At 41.6% G+C, this 19,201-nt stretch overlaps 1 protein-coding gene across 4 annotated transcripts in view; it reads right to left on the bottom strand.

The window, feature by feature from the left end:
* Positions 1-768: 768 nt before the first annotated feature.
* The window catches only part of LOC142101983 (class II histocompatibility antigen, M alpha chain), a 35,114-nt gene continuing 16,681 nt past the window's right edge, over positions 769-19,201 (bottom strand). Inside the window, exons 3-9 of one of the 4 annotated variants that reach the window (XM_075186478.1) lie at positions 9,821-9,973; positions 9,471-9,689; positions 8,882-9,119; positions 7,059-7,340; positions 4,326-4,454; positions 3,213-3,291; positions 769-3,046 (exon numbers count right to left, since the gene is read on the bottom strand). In XM_075186478.1, the coding sequence (XP_075042579.1) occupies positions 3,269-3,291; positions 4,326-4,454; positions 7,059-7,340; positions 8,882-9,119; positions 9,471-9,629 (831 nt within the window). In that variant the 5' untranslated portion in view covers positions 9,630-9,689; positions 9,821-9,973 and the 3' untranslated portion in view covers positions 769-3,046; positions 3,213-3,268. Of the gene's footprint in view, positions 3,047-3,212; positions 3,292-4,325; positions 4,455-7,058; positions 7,341-8,881; positions 9,146-9,470; positions 9,690-9,774; positions 9,974-19,201 lie in introns of those variants that run through there. The other 3 variants (XM_075186477.1, XM_075186479.1, XM_075186480.1) reach the window with 3 other exon arrangements.

Raw genomic sequence — 19,201 nt, 5'->3', positions numbered from 1 at the left:
GCTACTAGAAAGTGTTTTATGTAAGCATATATATATATAGAAGGAGTGAGATTCAAGATAACATATATGCACAACTCTATACTATCATCATCTATTTATATAGCGCCACTAATTCCGCAGCACTGTACAGAGAACTCACTGACATCAGTCCCTGCCCCATTGGAGCTTACAGTCTAAATTTCCTAACACACACACAGACACACACACACACACAGACTAGGGTCAATTTGAAAGCAGCCAGTTAACCTTCTAGTATGTTTTTGGAGTGTGGGAGGAAACCCACGCAAACACGGAGAGAACATACAAACTCCTCACAGATAAGGCCATGTTCGGGAATCAAACTCATGACCCCAGTGCTGTGAGGCAGAAGTGCTAACCACTGAGCCCCCGTGCTATGAAGCATCATCTAGCAAACAATATATGTTATTGTATACAAAGACACGCCCCACTATTACTAATCTGCACCTAGTTCTGCTGGAAGAGAATGGTGGAAAACCTGGAAATATCACAACAAACATCTAAAGGGAACATCAGGGCTGTCTTTATTATATGTGTTTTCAGTCTTGGGTTTTACAGGTAAAGGAGTCCTAACTTGATGCCTTCGGATGTTTAGGTTCTCGCATATTCTGCCTTTTTGGAGTGCCATTATTATTTCTACACTTTATGCATTAAATGTAAGACCGTGCAAACTAGCAAAATAAATATGAATTTGTGAAAGTTTTTTTGGGTGGAATTTAGCTCGAAAAAACCCCACGTACATGTTTACAGTTCACTTTCTTGCAATTTTAATGGAATAACATTTTTGGTACATTGTCTGTGCCCTGGTAGGCGTTATAAAGAAACCAATGTTATTTTTGGAAAATGCAAAGTCTTTAGAAACAAACATGGTATGATATCTCTGCACCGAATAATGATTAGTATAGATGTTGGAATGTGACCAGCCCAAAAAGTGGCAAAATATGTGCAGCAAAGGGGTGAGAAAAATCTTCTGCAGCGAAGGAGTTGAGCTTAAGAGATCATTCGCCTGAACTTCCTGTTTATTTTATTTTTATCATTCGGTCAGATTTCAACATTGGTCACGTTGTAACAGATGACCCTGGTCTGGTTTACGGAGCCTATGAGGACACTGAGACCATATAACCACGGGCATTTGATAGATTTTTACTTGCATTTTAAAGACTATTGTGTATTTTTAAATGCCTTGAAGCAGAAGCACAGAAATGAAATCAAACGAACACAAGTAAAAACTCTAATGCGTATGGAGTAGGACTCGCTTAGAACGATGATGTTTAGGGTCACATTTATTTATGTATGCATTTATTTAGCAATAAATACATGCATATAAAATCCAGAAATTATTATGTGTCTTAAGCGGAACAGTTCAGATTCAACTGTGTTGCGAGGACTGAAGTCAGGTTTAGATCAGAGCAGCCTGTAGATTGGGACCTCCAGAAGGGATCCCAGATTCTGTTTTTGCCCCCACATTATCACATGATTATCATACTGTATATATACATTTTATTGGGAACCATCTGTTCCGGGGTTCCACAACAATGCCGTAAAGACCTGGGGGTATATTTAGTAAACTGCGGGTTTAAAAAGGTGGAGATGTTGCCTATAGCAACCAATCAGATTCTAGCTATCATTAATTTAGTACAATTTACAAAATGAAAGCTAGAATCTGATTGGTTGCTATAGGCAACATCTCCACTTTTTCAAACCCGCAGTTAGGTAATTCTAGCCCCTGATCTCTACAACCTCTTTCCATCCCTGGCTCTCCTTGTGCATTTAAATAAATAATGGATGCACCAAATCTAGATCTATGGTTTGGCTGAATAAGGAGATATTTTACCAAAGACTATGATGAATGTCTAAAAAAAATCTATGGTCTAATTTGCATATTAATATTTAGCAGGTGTGACTAAATTATACAATCTCACAAGTCCTTTTTGGCATTAAGATTGCTGGGAAATCTAAATAGAGATGATGCTCAATCTTGCTTAAAACATAAATAAATATTTGACTAAATCTGGAACTGAATGGAGTCTTGATACATACCTAGAACAAGTCATGTCTCTTGCCCCAGATCCTTTGCTTCTCAACGTAACTGACCGCAGATGAGAAACATTCCACTGACTGTCCAACAGGGCAGGAGATTATTTCTGCACATCTCCTAACATCCAGCGCCAGACTTTAATAAATCAAATGAGTTTCCATAACATGCAACAATGCAATATTGTTAGTATTTTTAGGTATCCCCACCAAGCAAAAATAAACAAGGATACATTTTTATCTCTTCAATAAACAAAAATACAAAAGCAGCACAGGTAATATAAATTATCCTTTAGGAATCAGTGAGAACTCCCAGATCAGTAATGATTTACTATCAGAAATCATCCTACATTAGCAACTACTTTCAAATCCACACAATAATGAAGCAATTTTATTGGTTATTTCTATCTTCATCCCATTCATCCACTTATAAAACACGTGTACATTACGGCTATATTCCATCCATAATGTAAGATGAACCGTCCACACTGATATTACTGATGTTGGTGATCTTTGGCTAGCGAGGGACTGTACAGAGAACGGACCATTGATCCAACTGGAGCGGTCACGCAGGTCTTGTAACACTGCATAACACAGTTTAACATGGAGCGTCCCAGGATCCATATTCCCTGAGGAAAGTACTTTATAATGTATTAAAAGCTGGAACGGTCTGGTGATTGTTACAGATGCCTCCTGCAGTGCTATTTGCATTGAGGAAACCAGGAAATGACACATATTGAGCAATGGAAAAAAACAAAAAAACACTTCCTATTTTGACCAGTCCTGCAAAAAAAAAAGTCTAGGGGTATTTTTGAGGTTGCATCGGTTGCAAGAGGTGAAGAGCAAAATGACGCATTTCAGTAGTTTACGAGAAGTCTGACAATCATGTCACAAGGGGGCCTGGAATCTAAACCAAAGCACCGTTGTTATTGGAATCCATCTTTTAATTTTCGCAGAGATGAAGTGAAGAGATGCAGAGTCCAACTGATTCAATCTGTTGGGTACAAAACAGGGGAGACGTGAGAAACAATTTCATAAACTTCTTTCAGAATTGGAAATCAGGGCAGGAAAAGTAACAGGTCACCATTCACACTAAAACTACACAATATTCCAGTCTAGTACACATATAGACAGAATATATACATATAATGACTGCTTACACAATCAGGAGCGTATGCGGCATCACTGGGCCGCATAGCGAGTTTTGTAGGAGGGCTCAGCGATACCACTCCAGCTTTCCTGGGCAGAGATAAAACATACTTTAAGGGTGGTTTAGAGTGTGGCTAACCAACTTTTGCCACTCAAGAGAGATTACACTTTATGTAGGTTACAAATCTAGATTATACTCAGAAAAACTTTGTAACATAGTAATTGGATTTATGGGAGAAGAAGAAAATACACCATCATTTCTTCTAGCCGATAGTGAAACGCGTGGTTAGTGAGAGATCTACACAATAGGCTACTAACCATATTAAATGGGATATCCACACAAAAAGGTTGTTAATCTACCAGTGATTATTTAAATAACCCTGTTTGGGTCATCACTGACATGTAGCTTCAGCAAACCATGTCATGCCACCATATTTATCAGGGCTTGGCTGGTGACACCAGCAGGAGGGAGAAGGAACAACTATAGTCCTAATGCAGTGAAATGTGGTCTCTGGGATCAGACCATTACAAATCTCCAAGAGCAAGGCCAGCCTGGCCAAGGCTGAAAACTCTTGAAGACGTTTTATCCGTTTGTAGAAAATGTTTGTGGACATCCTCTTTTGTAAATGTTCATTATACTACATCCCTCTAAAACAGATGGTTTGCTTCAGTATATCAGAAAGCCGGAAACCATTGCTCCTGTATCTTGTTGCCTTTCGCAATAGAACTTTATGTATTTTACAATATCTTATCACAAAGGAAGACAAACATTAAAGAAGCAAATCAATACTTAGATTATATTTATTTCTGAGCCCTTACTCCTGTTGTGCGATTTCTAATATTTATAATGTATTTATAACTGTGTTGTAAAGGATGTAGACTCTTTATAAATATATATACATTATATATTATAACATAAATCATACTCTCTTGGATTGTTTTAGGTATTTGTGATTACAGCCTCACAACACAAAATCCTCCCCCAGGAATTACTAGTTATTTTCTTTGTCTCATCACAGAGTAACAGGGTAGTGAAATATATTGCTGTAACTAAATCAACGCATAACCTGAACATTATTGACAACCCTCCTCTTTAAACTAAACACAGGAAGCATCAAACTTACCAGTGTTCCGCAGTTTCCAAGCCAAATAGAGGAACACGGAACCCACAAGGAGGAAGACAATGCCGAGAGCAAAACCTAAACCACACACGGCATTCTCCAATAGATCAGACGGGACGGGGTAGTCTGGAACTAAACATAATTAGAGTTAAAACTTAACACTGTAATATACTAAAGCCGGACACTGGAACATGAATTGAATATAAATCTCAGGAGTTACTGAGCAAAGGCTTCTGAAAACCACATATCACTTGCCAAAGTAACCAAATAACTTTATAATGCACAAGTGATGCCAATAGTATGTGTATAAACTCCTTTAATGTCTGGATAAACTGTGAGTTCTAATATCATCACTTCAATGTTTTTTAGGAACAAGTCCAACCTGAGTGGGTAAAAAAGAGTGAAAGAGATAAAAAAATGCTGAAGAGACCCAATTAATAGTTGAAAACGGTAAAAAAATAAAATAAAAAAATAAAAATCGCCCTTAGTGGTTTTGAGTTTCAGTAAAAAAAAACTCTACGAGAGAAGATGCAGAATTGTATCTGTTACTCAGTGAGGAGAAAACCATTTCTGCCAAATATGCAGTAGAATGTGATCTTGCAGAAGCAGAGGTTCGAGATAAAGAGACCGAACCACTGGTCTTGGCCCACTTCCTGAGTTTCAAAATACACATAAAACATTAGCGCTTTTCCTTTAAAAGTGAACCTGCTGCTAGAGTGGAAAATGACAACATAAAAGGACTTTCTCATGAGAAAGTCCTATTGAGGACGAAACGCGTTGGTTACCATTATTTTGCATGTAGACAGGTGGTGAGTTTGACTGGGGCGGTACACCTGTAAAACCATAACTCAGGTGTCCTAAGGCGAGCTCACGGAGGACAGAAACCTCTCGTGGAGCAGAAGGGCTAACATCATTTTGCATGTAGACCTCATGAGCCTTTGAGGCACCCGTAGAAACAGGAAGTGCCCTTTGGCCTGCGTTCCACGCACGGACGGAGAAGGAGGGTCTACTTTTTTTGGAACTACCCTCTATCCCCTCAAGAAATCTACCCTGGAAAGAGCTCCATCACGAATACACTTATCGGGAGACAACGTGGAGAAGTGTATGCCAGGTCCAACAGGGAAAGAATAGGGTAAGAGTCCATATATTATAACGCTCAAAACCTATCTATCTTCAACAGAAGAGTATAAACATTCTGGTTTATTGTGTCATTTTGTATTTGCAAAACGCACTACTTTTTTTCACGTCACTGCGCCATGCGCTGGAAATGTGTATTTTTTTTCCTTGAGTTTCAGGCTGAATTAAAAAGACTCAACAAGCAACTGCACGAAGAGATGGAGGACTTGGTCAGCTCAGAGGATGAGGAAGTGCGGATACATGAGGCACAAATCCAAGAGCTAGAACAGAAACATAGACAAGCCGCTGAGAACCTGTCTGAGCAGCTGGAGATGACACGGGTGAAAGAGGACTTAGAATAGGTCAGCCAGGCTCTAGAGAGTGAGCCCAAAGAGCTAACCGATGAGGTGAAGCAAGATGGCGGCTCTTGGGAACTCGTGTGGATTGTTTCTTCCCAAGGAAATGTTTATTTACCAAAATAATTCAGCATTTGCAGGATTCTAATGATGAGTTATCGGATGGGGCGAGTTTCCAAAAGAAAACACTGAAGAAAAATGTAAACAAACAGACAAAGCTGGAGGTCCAGAAAGAACAGAAGGAGGATACCTCTGGGTAAGAGTGTGTCCGTATTTATGACACAGACATGCAGAAGATGGTCAGTAAGAAGACAAACTAATCTGTCTGTGAAAGAGGTCGATAGTCCGTTTACCTCTGGTCAAGGGTGTTTTATACATGTTGTGATTACCACAAATAGGTTGCTAAGAAGAAAGAGGGAAGCAGGAAAAGTCTGCATAAGAGACCAAAACAAGATGGTTTCACATCCAGATGGGGAAATCAGGAAGGAAGAAGCAGAGTTATAAAAAACATCAACGTTTGAAGAAAAAGAATGATGTTCTTGTACAGAGGAGCCAGGAAATAAAATTGTATCTGCAAAATGCGTTGAAAGAAAGTATAGCAGTAACATATCAAAGGGATAAGGAGGACACCTTGACATCTTCATTGGAAAACAGAAAGTCTGTCTGAGACAATGAGATGTCATTTAATTCTGTGCATGGAAAACAAGTGAACCTGACTGAAAGTAAAGTGGAGATAAAAGCAGCGCCAGAGATGGAGTTTACAAGTCCAAGTATGACATTAGCCAGAGAAATGTGATATATTCTGTACAGTCAATGCCGTTTAAAGATAATTTATGCTCAACCACTGAAATACTTGGTGGAGACCCGTGTGTTGCACCTAAACACTAGTGACTGACTAAAAGGTGCTACCTTGGAGTCTATTCCCTATCACATATGCAGTGGTCAAAGTGAAGATGTTGCCTATAGCAACCAATCAGATTCTAGTTATAATTTTGTAGAATGTACTAAATAAATAATAGCAAGAATCTGATTGGTTTTTCAAACCCGCCACAAAACTCTCAGCTTGATACATTTACCCCTCTGTGTCTCATTTCCTGATAAAGGGATGGACTACCCATTAGTTCCGCCCACAAAATGGCTGCTCCCAGCTAAATATACACAGATGTCCATAAACTAGGAAAGTGATTAAGCAATAGATAGTAGGGTATTGCTGGAGAGGAAAATCTGTCCCTCTTCCTTCTTCAGCGATATTGGATGTACTTACCCCAGTACGCTACAATAGTTCTGTTATCCCCCGCCACTTGTACGTCGCAGGAGAAAACATCATTATAGTGCGGAGTGACGTTGAGGTAGGAGATCGCCTGGAAGGTCAGGTCACCCAAAGCGAAGTATCCGTACGAGTCTAAGTCTCTAGACAACACCTCCGCGTTCTTCCTCCAGGTGATGGTCAGCGCAGGAGGATAGACATCGTTTATTAAACAGATCAATGTGTTGGTCGCTCCCATACTGAGGGGATGTGCGGTAAAAACAGACACATGCGTACCACCTAAAGGGAGGACAGATATGATATATGATGCTTAGCTATACTGGAATAATAGCACTGTTTAAATGTAATCTCCCCTTAAATGTATCAATTACATATGGTGTGTGTATAAGTTGTGATATATAAGCAAGACCATAACAGTAAAAAATTGCGTCCTATGAGATTCAGTGTCCCATTTATTTTTCCTTGGCAAATCAAATCCCCTATAATTAGAACTACCATATGCTTTGCTAATTTCCATTTGCATTAATAATTGACTATAGACACTTTTACAGATCCCAATCAGCCAAATATATAACCCATAAGGACTCTACATTTTAATAGTCCTCTCATGGGCTAGATCTTATACAGGATGCAATATATATCGACACACCCCTCCCCCTCTTCCAACACATGACCAAATGTATCGCCCAGTCACGTGTCTCATCCAGTCTTGTTTCTGTTATGTCCAAACTCAAGTTTACCTAACTTTTTTGGAGGACTTCCAGCGTTAGTTACCAAATCCTGCTCAGATTTATTTCCGAGTACTTCCTTGTTTCCTGTTGTAACCCGTGACTGCGCTCCTCCCCCAGTTCCCCTAACTAAGCTCTGCTTACAAGGTACACAGTCTCGCCCACTGTTCCTAGCTCACCTCTCCCTTCTCTGAACAATGTCTGGTTTACAATTTCCTCCAGACGTCTATCTATCTTCCCACTAACACATCTGTACCTTCCCCATTAATGTTCAGCCTACTGGAAGCTGATCGTTAAGTTGTCCTAGTTCTACAAAACCTTGCTTCTTTAACCAACCTCCCTAAGTTCTTTTCGTGGCACAGGTAGAATTGGATGTCCTTGAATATACACATACGTACCAAGATTAACCATCTATCTATTAACTCGAATCTGAGCACCCAGTAGACAACATATTGACCCTATCTGCCCTAATAATTACATTTGAAATGCTTGGTTGTAGACATCTACATCCCCCACATTTCTTAACCTCCTACAAAGTTTTTCACTGACCACCAAGTCATGGTCTCCCCATTACCCACTAGAACGAGGTCAAGTTCCTTGACATACTCGAGAGCTAGTATAAGCAGTGCAGGAGACCACAGGCCACCAAGACCATGACACCTGTGCAGTTGCTGGTTATAAGGACAGGTCCCTAACAGGCCATCTGCAGAGAACAATTGATAGGTCCGCATTGGTGGGTTACATATGCACTACAATAACACACTTCAGTGATGCAGTCTGATGTGGATGAGGTCAGTGAAATAGCAATGAGCGCAACAGACAACACGATTGGCAACAATACAAAGGGAGGGTCCTCATCTATCCACGTTGGGATAGATGAGGACCATGGTACCTGTGTTACAATATTCAGTTCCTGCTGCTCTAATATCTTGCACCATTATAGAAAACACCAACACCTCTTATACTGGATACGGTTTCCTGCCAAGAGCTGCGTCTGCTTCAATATTACCGTATGCAACCCTGTGTCACTGCATATGCTGTTGTTTCACCATGAACTGTATACACAAATCCCGCAGGTTTGTGACCTCTTACCTCTGTTCTCAGGCATGACGCCTTCCACCGCCTCGGTGAAGTTCTGCAGATATCTGCTGCAGAGCCCCGCATGTAGAGCTATATCTGAGGGGTTGGGGAAAGCCTCCCCGCTCCACTTATCAAACTGCTTCATCCAGGGGCTGGTGGAACGATCATTGAAGTTGTAACTGAACATCTGATCTTCATCAAACATCTTCAGGAGCCCCGAGGCCGGCTCACTTGGCTGGCAGAACAGCACCTGGTTTAGTGAGTGGTCATTGTTATCTGAGATACAAACATGAGAGTATAATGAGATCAGATGGGGATAAATACCAGATGGAAGAGGGAGAAAGTGTGAGGAATGGAGGGGGAAATAATCATGCAGAGAGAAAACGGTGTAGTACTGTAACATTTACAATTCTCAGACTTTTAGTAAATATTATTTCTGGGTTAACATAAACGCAAAACCAAAGTAATAATAATACCCTGCTCACACCAGCAATGCATATAATGAACCTATCTTTCTGCTACTTCTTGAATAGACAAATAATAAATCTATTTGGATATAGTATATTTTGTAACAAATGGAATTGAATATTGACATTATTACCGTCTTGAGCCTGCACAGCCAGCAGGGGGAGCAGTAGCACCACAGTGCAGAGACTATACATAGACTGCCTAAGGTCCGGGACTTGCATGTTTCTAGATCTTCCAAGTGCAGAATGAGAACTAAATAAGAGCTTATATTTAAGTATAAGTCACACAGCATACAGTAAGCTTCAATGCACCAGTATGAGCCTTGTTACTGGAATGTAAGGGTAACATCAATCTGTAAAAGAAGTGAAGAGCAGATGGAATAGAGGACTATACATATATTAGTTTACTGCAATCAGAGCACATGACAGAATACCAACCTTCTGTCTGTCTGGGGTCCAGTTCATTCCTATATACAGCACCCACCTTCCAGAATGTTGAAATAAGCTTATATAGACCAGGTCCAAAACATCTGTATATATAACTCCTGTTCTCCTTTATGTGTGCAGCATCTTCAGGGATATGTAGTATCTTCTGCAGGGTCTTGTATGGTCACCTTGCTCTATAAGACTCCTGCATCTTTAAACAGTAAGAAGTTTATCTCAGTTAATAGCATGACCATAAATTTTGTAATACCAAAAAACCTCCAATCACATCTCATCTTGGAAAATCCAGCCAATGGCAGAGCTCCTCAGCCTTCATCACTAGTTGCTGGGTAAACGCCTCTCTCAACCTAATGCTTTTCTGTCTCTCAGTATCAGTGCTGGGCTTAGCTCACAACCATTAAACATTTTATTTACTAGCAAATTGAAATAAAGATGGACAACATGTTTTAATGACACATTGATTATACCATTATAAAATGTATCAGAGATGAAAGGTTTTAGCATCTAGAGGACAAACTGTGTGAGGGAATTAATAATAAGGGTTATAAAACTATTTCAGACCCTTCTTGCCGACTCTGCTGGAATGTATATAAGACTCCCGAAATAGTGGGTGATCTCCTGGGGTCCCGAGAGAGTCTGGCAATCTCCCCGAATATGGCGTAATGGTGCGTTTTAACTTTTAAGCGGGATGATGCAAATTGTGTCATTGTGTCGCAGTGGCGGATGCAGGAGGGGGGGGGGGGGGGGGGGGGGTCAATCAGGACCCACCCTAGCAGGGGCTTGGTGCCGGCGGCTGCACGCTGTGTGCAGGTCCGTTCAGCAGAGACAGGCAGGGACAGTGTGCTGCCCGGCTGCTGTGATTGTGTTTATAACAATCAGAACGGCCGGGCAGCACACTCTCCCTGCCTGTCTCTGCTGAACGGACCTGCACACAGTGTGCAGCCGTAGGCAGCCTTAGCTGTCATAAAGGGGTCTGGGCCTAAATCGCCCCCCCCCTAAATCGCCCCTGGTAAAACTATTTTCTAGATCCGCCCCTGTTGTGTCGCAGCGGGCACTGCGGGATGGTGCAAATTGCCATCTCATTTGACTTCACAGAATTCCCCCCCAATCTCCCAGAGGGGAGATCAGAAAAGTAGGTTTTAAATTTCCCCAAGCCAAACCAGTTTCTCAACCATTTTGCATACCTCCCATAATTTGTGAATAATCCGGCATTGGGGCAGAGGGCGTGGTCACTTTGCCCCCCAGGGCATGCCTAGCCCTTTGAAGGTGCTAGGCTGGCCCTCACTCTACTTCCCTCCTAACCCCATTAATTGCTGTGCGCACCACAGTGCGGCCGCACTGAGCAGCAGAGAATGAGACACACCCAGGGCCGGATTAACCATGGGGCTAACTGGGCTACAGCCCAGGGGCCTCTGGCATCCAGGGAGCCCTTGAAAGTGCTCAACAGCAGTATTGATCGGTCAGGGGGGGGGGCGCCCCCGGCGCGATCAGTGCTGCTGAGCACTTTCACTGTGGTCCTTCCCCGGCGCGCTGTAGTCTCCTTACTGAGGAGATCTCGTGAGTCTCACTCTCATGAGATCTCCTCAGTAAAGAGCGTACAGCGCGCCAGGGAAGGAGGAGAAGGAGGTAAGTGCCGGGAAGGGGGGGTTAGGGGGGCGGGCGGCTCGACTCACCGGGGGGGGGGCCTCACGGGGGAATGGAGGCCCCCTTAGCCCAGGAGCCTCCATTCCCTTAATCCGGCCCTGGACACACCTCCCAAATTTCCCACCCTTCCAAAGCTGTCCCGATCAGGATGGCAGGACAAAGGCCTCAAACCGGGACTGTCCCGCTTAAATCAGGAAAGTTGGGAATGATTGTTTTGTGTCCCTTACCACCTGATGAAAACGTGCGAAAACATATTTCTGAGTACCCACGAGTATAAATGTTTACCTAGAAATTACTCATTCATGCATCTCACTAGTAAGAGTTCTGAATAAAAAAAAAAAAATGTATAAAAAAAAATATATAACAGCTGCTTTTCTACAGCAGAACGTAATCTAATGTGTCAGACAGTAGTGAAAGTGAAGGCATGTTAGGGAGATTCCAGGACTCAAGGTGATTTCCAAAATAAAGCTGGTCCTGTGACAATATATAGTAAGTGCCACAAAGCTTTATTAACTCTAAAATGACTGTATCCAAATCATTTTCCTGGTGTAATATACATATTTATCTCACACTGATCTAGTATACACACGCATCAAATCGTTTGAATGAAAGCGTACTGAGGTTACACCCATCTCCAATTTGGGCTGGATGACACTAAATGAAAAAAATAAATAATGTAAGAATGAAAATTGACATTCAATTCCAAGACTAATTTTCTTCCTGCGCTATGGTGTTTACAAATAAAAAAGTTGCCTCTTTTTGAAATACCGATCACAGTTATTAGTTGCCGACTCTCCCGGGGTCCAAATTTTTGGGAGTTCTCCCGGACTCCCGGGAGAGCAGGGCTACATTCCGCAGCCTGCCCTCTTTGTTGGTGAAGTGGGTGGGGGCGGGGCAAATCGCGTCACCCTGGCCCTTGCCACCTGCTGTGATAAGCCAAAACTGACAAAGTTTGGCAGGGGAGTGGTCTAAAGAAGCAATTTGCATGGCCACGCCCCTGTGATGAAGCCACCTCTCGGAGAGCTTTGTGCCAAAGTTGACAAGTATGAATTATTACATCACCCGAGAAGAAGCTCAGCAGGTGGAACAGCCAGGACGTTACCATTCACACGGCTGGGGAAAGGGGTTAAACTGTGCAGGAATCCAAAAAGGTGCTTGAAAAAAGTGTGATACAGGGATGAACAATTGTCATTGAGGCATGGAGAGAGAATTATGAATTGTTTTCCGCATGGTCTTTAACTTCATTCTTTCATGACTCAGGATCTGTTATGAAATAACAGCTTTGGCATTTTGATAACTTGGTGCACGTATTACAGCTTCAATAAGGCTTGTAACCACATCATAGGAGCATTTAAAGAACGTCACCTCCCCTTACAGACGGCAGTTTGTGGGATGAAGCAATATTCTTTAGAATGCAGGTTATAAATTCAGAGTCAATAGTATCTTGTAGCTCATGAAATATTGATAAGAAGGTTCCGTAATGATGTTACTATTTCCTAGTAAACCGATTGGCTGAACCAATATTATAAGCATGCAGCCAATGAGATGGCTGCCTCCAGGGTAAGTCGGTGATGAGTGCTCATTAAATGTTAATTATAAAAGTTTTGTGTAGTGTTTAAAGCAGTTAATAAGACACACACAGTACCGGTGTGATATTTTATGCTACCAGTTGTTGTGGAACTACAAGTTCCAGCTAACTAATTCTTAGTGAATTTTTAGCCCACAAAATGACTCCTTCAACAGTGTGTAGTTGGCAGGTAGACTTATAGGCTGTAGTTTCTGGTAACATGACAATACTTAATATAGTGTCATGGGATGGTCTCTATTGTTAAATATCAAACAGCTGTCCAATCAAAAACAGTCTCTGCTGCATTGAGCTTTTTAATATAAATAGACATTCAATAAGAAGTGCAGGCCTACATTCATGTAGAGGCCAAATAGCCTATCACTATTCAAGGTAACTTATACTAATCAAGGGGTCCTATGTGGTGAAGTATATTGGGATGTAGTCATTCTGGTGACGCTGAATCTGTTGATAGACTGTTCACACCAAAATGGGGACAGTCTGTCTAATTTATAATCCGGAGCTTTCCCATGTGCTCATTGTTGTGTCAATTAATAAATGTGGGTGTGAATGATGTGGGCGTGCCAAAGTCCTTTTCAGAAGAGGGGGGGGGGGGGGATTGGCCTGTTTCATTTGTAGTTGGCTCCACAATTGCCATGATGAACAAGCACCAAATATGCCTTTGTAGTTCAAGGCCTGACATTTCAGTTACCATAGGTTCTGATTTGCAGATGCTTCAGTTTGAATTCTATTTGAGTACTAACCTCTGTCTTGACCTTGAATTTGATTGTTAACCAAAATACAAACATGAGGTATTGGTTCATATTTTTATCAAAACATTTAAGCCTGCACCTTAGCATCAAGGCTACCTGTGGCCGGGTACCCTTGACCTACCACATGACCAAGACTGGTGCAAGGTCTCTAGGCACCCTAGGCAAAGTTTCAGCCAACCCTCCCCATACTCTGGCGGTCTAAAACAAACAATATATAAATAAATATGTCAGTATTTGGTTCAAGGTGGAGTGTAAAAAAAATAACAACTCTCACCTTCTCCTGGATGGCAAGGCTGCAGTTCAAATGCACCGATGCCTGATGCTTTCAACACTGACCAAGCTCCACTTCTGCCCGATGGTGAGTTACTGCAGTAACAGCTGTAATTTATTTAAAATTACTTGATGATATAATAAATATTATAATTTAAACTATGACTTCTATTTTTAGCCACATCATTCTTTTGTGTAGTTGGTAGCCTTAAAAATACAGGTGTAACCTATACAAATATGGCAAAGAAATAATGAGGCCTTCGCCTTTCTCTATGAGTGCGAGATCTGAAAGCGTTACTGATGCATCTTCTTGTAAGGTCAGTGGTGACCAAGCAAGACCTTGTCATTCGGACTCCAAAAGGGGTGTCCAAATACTTTTACGTGTAAAAGCTGAACTGTAAGAAAACAGTAAGGCATTAGAGGAAAATGTATGTTCAGATTCAGAAATGACACCAATCCCTGAGGAGAGTCCATCCACGAGTGCTATGTGTAATCGTGACCATTCTGAGAGTGTACCTATAAAGAAGGCCCCTTTCAGCATTTCTGCAGATGTGTGCCTGAACAGCCCGAGTGTAGCCGGTGATACACCAATTGAGGATGTCACTTTGGAATTGCAACAGGATGAGGATGATGACAACAACAACATCTTGCCACAGTAGAGTTAATTAACAGCACTGTTACCTTAGGTGGCTTAAGGCCACAGTTACCTTGTTTTGTGGGGGCCCAAACACACCAAGCACTTCAGGCACTTTTGTGGCTGAAGTGCTTGGTTTGTTAAAGTGTGCATGTCCTTTTTAGGATCTAACATAAGGGTGGGTAGGAGGGCCCAAGGACAATTCCATATTGCACCACTTTTCTTTTCTGCCACTGCTGTGTGCCAATGTGTCCTAGATGTGGTAGGAACTGCCGTGTGTTTGAGTCATTGCTCTGTCGCTTAGCATCCAGCCAGGTCGCTGCAGAATTTGTCCGAAAGTGTATGAAAATAATATTGTGATCTGTAAGGTGGTCAACATTGACTGCAAATGACTTGAAATTAGTGTTATTGAGGTTAATAGTAACGGAGGATCAAAAAATAAAAGAGCAAAATTATGTGATTTTAGCATATTTTTCTAAAAAAATACAGATCCAAAACCAAAACACACGAGGGTGGTTTTGCCAAAACAAAAACCAAAACCAAAACTGAAAGCTAATCCAGATCCAAAACCAAAACCACTTCACGGGGGTCAGTGAGCATCTGTACTTGGAACTTGGAATTTACTTAGAATTTATAATAATAATGTGAAAAGCATACCTTCCAACTGTCCTAATTTTGGTGGTACATCCCGATTCATGTGCTGCAAAAGGGGTGGTGCATAACCAAAAGTGGGTAGTGTTTTACTCAAAACCGTGCATTTGTGGGCAGATATTAGATTGAACAAGCAGAGCTTATTTTATCTCAATTTGTGAATCTAAATGTTGGGAGGTATTCATATGGGGTGCCTTAGTAACTTTGAATGTCCATGAAATGGAAACATTATTTGTTAAAGTCTAACATTTTATTTAGAATTGCATTTTTTTATGAGTGTACTAGGCGTGTGCGTATAATGTTTATTTCCGGTAATAGATATTGTGGTGGGCAACAAAATAGTAGGGTTTATTTTTAAAAAAAACGCACACACTTGCTGCACAGAATCCAAATTACTAGTTCCTGACTTGTTAGTAGATATAATAATGATTACAGTTATGTTATAGTATAGTCAGTGGTTACTCACAAAACTAGTCAATGTTGTTCCTGCAACAAACCCACAATGCAAACCTTTCCAACACCTCATTCTCTTCTGTGTTTCAAAACGGTTGACTACCTTCTGCTTTTACAAACACTCCTTGGAGATGCTGCCCTCTCCTGGTTATCACGTCTGTCTGACAAATGGATTTGTTATATTCTTTTATTATGTGCCCATACGTGTAGTAATATCATATCCTATGTATCGAAAGGCAGGATCAGCCCACATCTTACCAGCTTAAGTAACTGCCCTATTCTTGGTTTTAGTTTACATAATATATCTTAGAACATGAATATCCCCTTAAGGACTCAGTACAGTGGCTTAGTGGTTAGCACTTCTGCCTCACAGCACTGGGGTCATAAGTTCAATTCCTGACCATGGCCTTATCTGTGTGGAGTTTGTATGTTCTCCGTGGGTTTCCTCCCACACTCCAAAAACATATTGGTAGGTTAATTGGCTGCCATCAAATTGACCCTACTCTTTCTCTGTGTGTACGTTAGGGAATTTAGACTGTAAGCTCCATTGGGGCAGTGACTGATGGGAGTGATTTCTCTGTACAGCGCTGCAGAATTAGTGGTGCTATATAAATAGCTGATGATGAAGAACTCCAAGGGGTAAATTTATCAAGCTGCAGGTTTGAAAAAGTGGAGATGTTGCCTATAGTAACCAATCAGATTTTAGCTGGCATTTTGTAGAATGTACTAAATAAATGATAACTAGAATCTGATTGGTTGCTATAGGCAACATCTTCACGTTTTCAAACTCGCACCTTGATAAATTTAGCCCCGGAACTCTGCACACAATTCACATCCAGTTCCATCTCTCATCCGAAGAACTAACTCCCTCAGTATTAGCCAATATTTCAAATTGTTTTTCATCCATTGCTCATGGACATCTCGAAAGCACTAAAAGGAATAAGAAAAATACTATTCACCCTATCTTCTTCACTGCTAGCGGATTTTTATCAATCAATGGCTCCATTATTCGGTCTACCTTCCAAGTATTGCAGTTCTTTCAATGGCTGACGATCCTCCAGAATAAAATGTAAAGTATTGAAACTAGCTTACAGCCCCCTATGAGTCTTGTCCTGCTAAGATTCCTGAACTCACCCATCAATATTCCCACTCTCTGCCCTCTCTCAGTGACTTACTAATGTCATTCTTGCATATAACCTTATCTCATATCAGTCTTCTCTTCTGCAGCTTAATAATAATAATAATAATAATAATAGCTTCTCATCTATGGATATGGTTACATTACCATGCCCCATCATACTCTCCTCAACCTGCCAACACTCCCTGATGACCCAACTAATCCATTTATTCAGGAGTATCATGTACCTTTTGTTGTAGTCACCAAAACAATGGACTATTCCAGCTTGCTACTTGTCAGGAGCCGCCGCGGCCACGGGCACTGCCGCGACTCTCTTCCTGCTGGTTCTGACGTCCCGGCCGTCACTTCCTGTTTCTCGGTCCGACCAATGCCAAGGCAATGGCCGGAAGCCGAGTATTCTAACTAGCGAGCCCCGGCAATACAGAACAACTGGGCGCATGCGCTGAGATTGCACAGCCTGTGGGCTGATTAATTAAAACTCCCTGCAAGTACCTGCTGCCTGTGGTCTGTTACAGGGCAAAGCCCTGATTGGTCAGTGTCACTATTTAAGGCAGGGAGGGCTTAGCCTCCCTGCCGGTTATAGCGTTCCAGTTGTGTACTGTTGCTGACCTGCTCTGGATACTTTGATTGTTGGATATCTGTTGTGACCCTCTGCCTGTTTCTTGGACCTTGCCGGCTTGCCTGTGACCCTGACCTTTTGGCCTGTACCTTGGATTCTGCTGTTCTGCCTGTGACCCTGACCCTTGGCGTGTTTTCTGACTATTCTACCCTTCAAGTGACCTCTGACCTTGGCTTTCGTCTGACCATCCATCACCATCTCCGCTGTCTCCGGGCCTGCAGCTGCGGTTCAGTATAACGAACCTATACTACATTAGAGTTAAGTCCTGGGGGCATCCGAGTACCTGTGAGCGCGTCTAGCTCTATAGGAAAGACGGCTGCTATAGGTGAAGACCTCTGCCTATCAGTTCTGCAGGTTCGTTATCTGACCAGACAGCCTAACACTACTATAAGTATTGCCAGAGATTCAACGATTGGTGGTCATTTATTTGCATCATATATTCTTTCTTAATTATAATAGTCGAGTAAAATTCATGCACAAGTTTATATAAAATGTATACAGAACACCACTGTCTTTTTTTTTTTTTTTACATATTGTACACTGCAGATATAACCCCTTGATATGAACACTTAATTTAGTGCACTGAATGGAAATCATTTTTATTTTTTTTTACTTACTTTGAAAGTTACACACAATATTATATATTTTTTTTACTTTGGCGTCCATTTGCACCAGATTTACTAACATATCAAGATATTCCTAGAAGCCAGATTTGGGAGCTTCCTCTACATCCTGTCAACAATCAACTGCTTCTAAAAAGATTTTGTTTCTCCATGGGACACTGGTAAAAGCATCAACCTCATTGTTTGACCCCAGACTTGTTCCGTTTTAGCTCATTGATTTAATACTTGAGGCATACAGGTAGTGTACAACAGAAATTTAATATGAGTAATTTATCACTGTACAAAAAAAAAACCAAACACTACTAGAGGCAGAGTCTCCAATAGCACATTCAAATTCATGCAGAGTTCACACAGGTGATGAAACGTAGCTGAGTTGGGACATATTTCACTCCCACGTCAGTATGTTACAGAAATATCTATATTTGTTACATAGGCATAGAACATGAGTGCATACTCTGCCTTCCATAAATCAAGCGAGGAAACAGAGAAGCTTCCATATTCAAATAAAATCTCTCTTGCTAAAACAGCAGTGAACAACATGACATTTTTCCGAGACATCATACAAGTTGGGACGGATGCGTTTTCCAATGCATTGAAGCTCATTTAGGGAAATAACTCAGGGGAGGTTGTAAAAACAGTGTATCGCATTACAAATATCTATTTTATGCAGCGGTGACATCCTTGCACTGCCTTTGTTATACTTTTCGGTACAGATATAAGTGTTGCAAGTGCACAGTGAAATTGTAAATTTATGAGTATGTGGGCAGATGCACCCCTACCAGAGTCTAGCCCAAACCGCCTAATCTCAGACAAACCAGCCCAGCTGGCAGAATTGTCAATGAGGCCTGGTTGTAACTTCATGTAATAGACAAGGAAGTCCAGCACAGGGTTCAGGTGAAACATATTGTAGCCAGGGCCGGTGCTAGGGTCCGTGGCGCCCTAGGCACATTTACAAAATCGGCACCCCGCGCCCCCCGCCCGGCACATTTTCAAAATCGGTGCCACCACCCTGCACGCTTACAAAATAGTGTGTAAGTGTGCAGGGTGGGGGC

This window comes from Mixophyes fleayi, chromosome 9 (assembly GCF_038048845.1).
Source record: "Mixophyes fleayi isolate aMixFle1 chromosome 9, aMixFle1.hap1, whole genome shotgun sequence".
Lineage (NCBI taxonomy): Eukaryota > Metazoa > Chordata > Amphibia > Anura > Limnodynastidae > Mixophyes > Mixophyes fleayi.
This window is presented reverse-complemented; position numbering and strand designations above follow the sequence as displayed.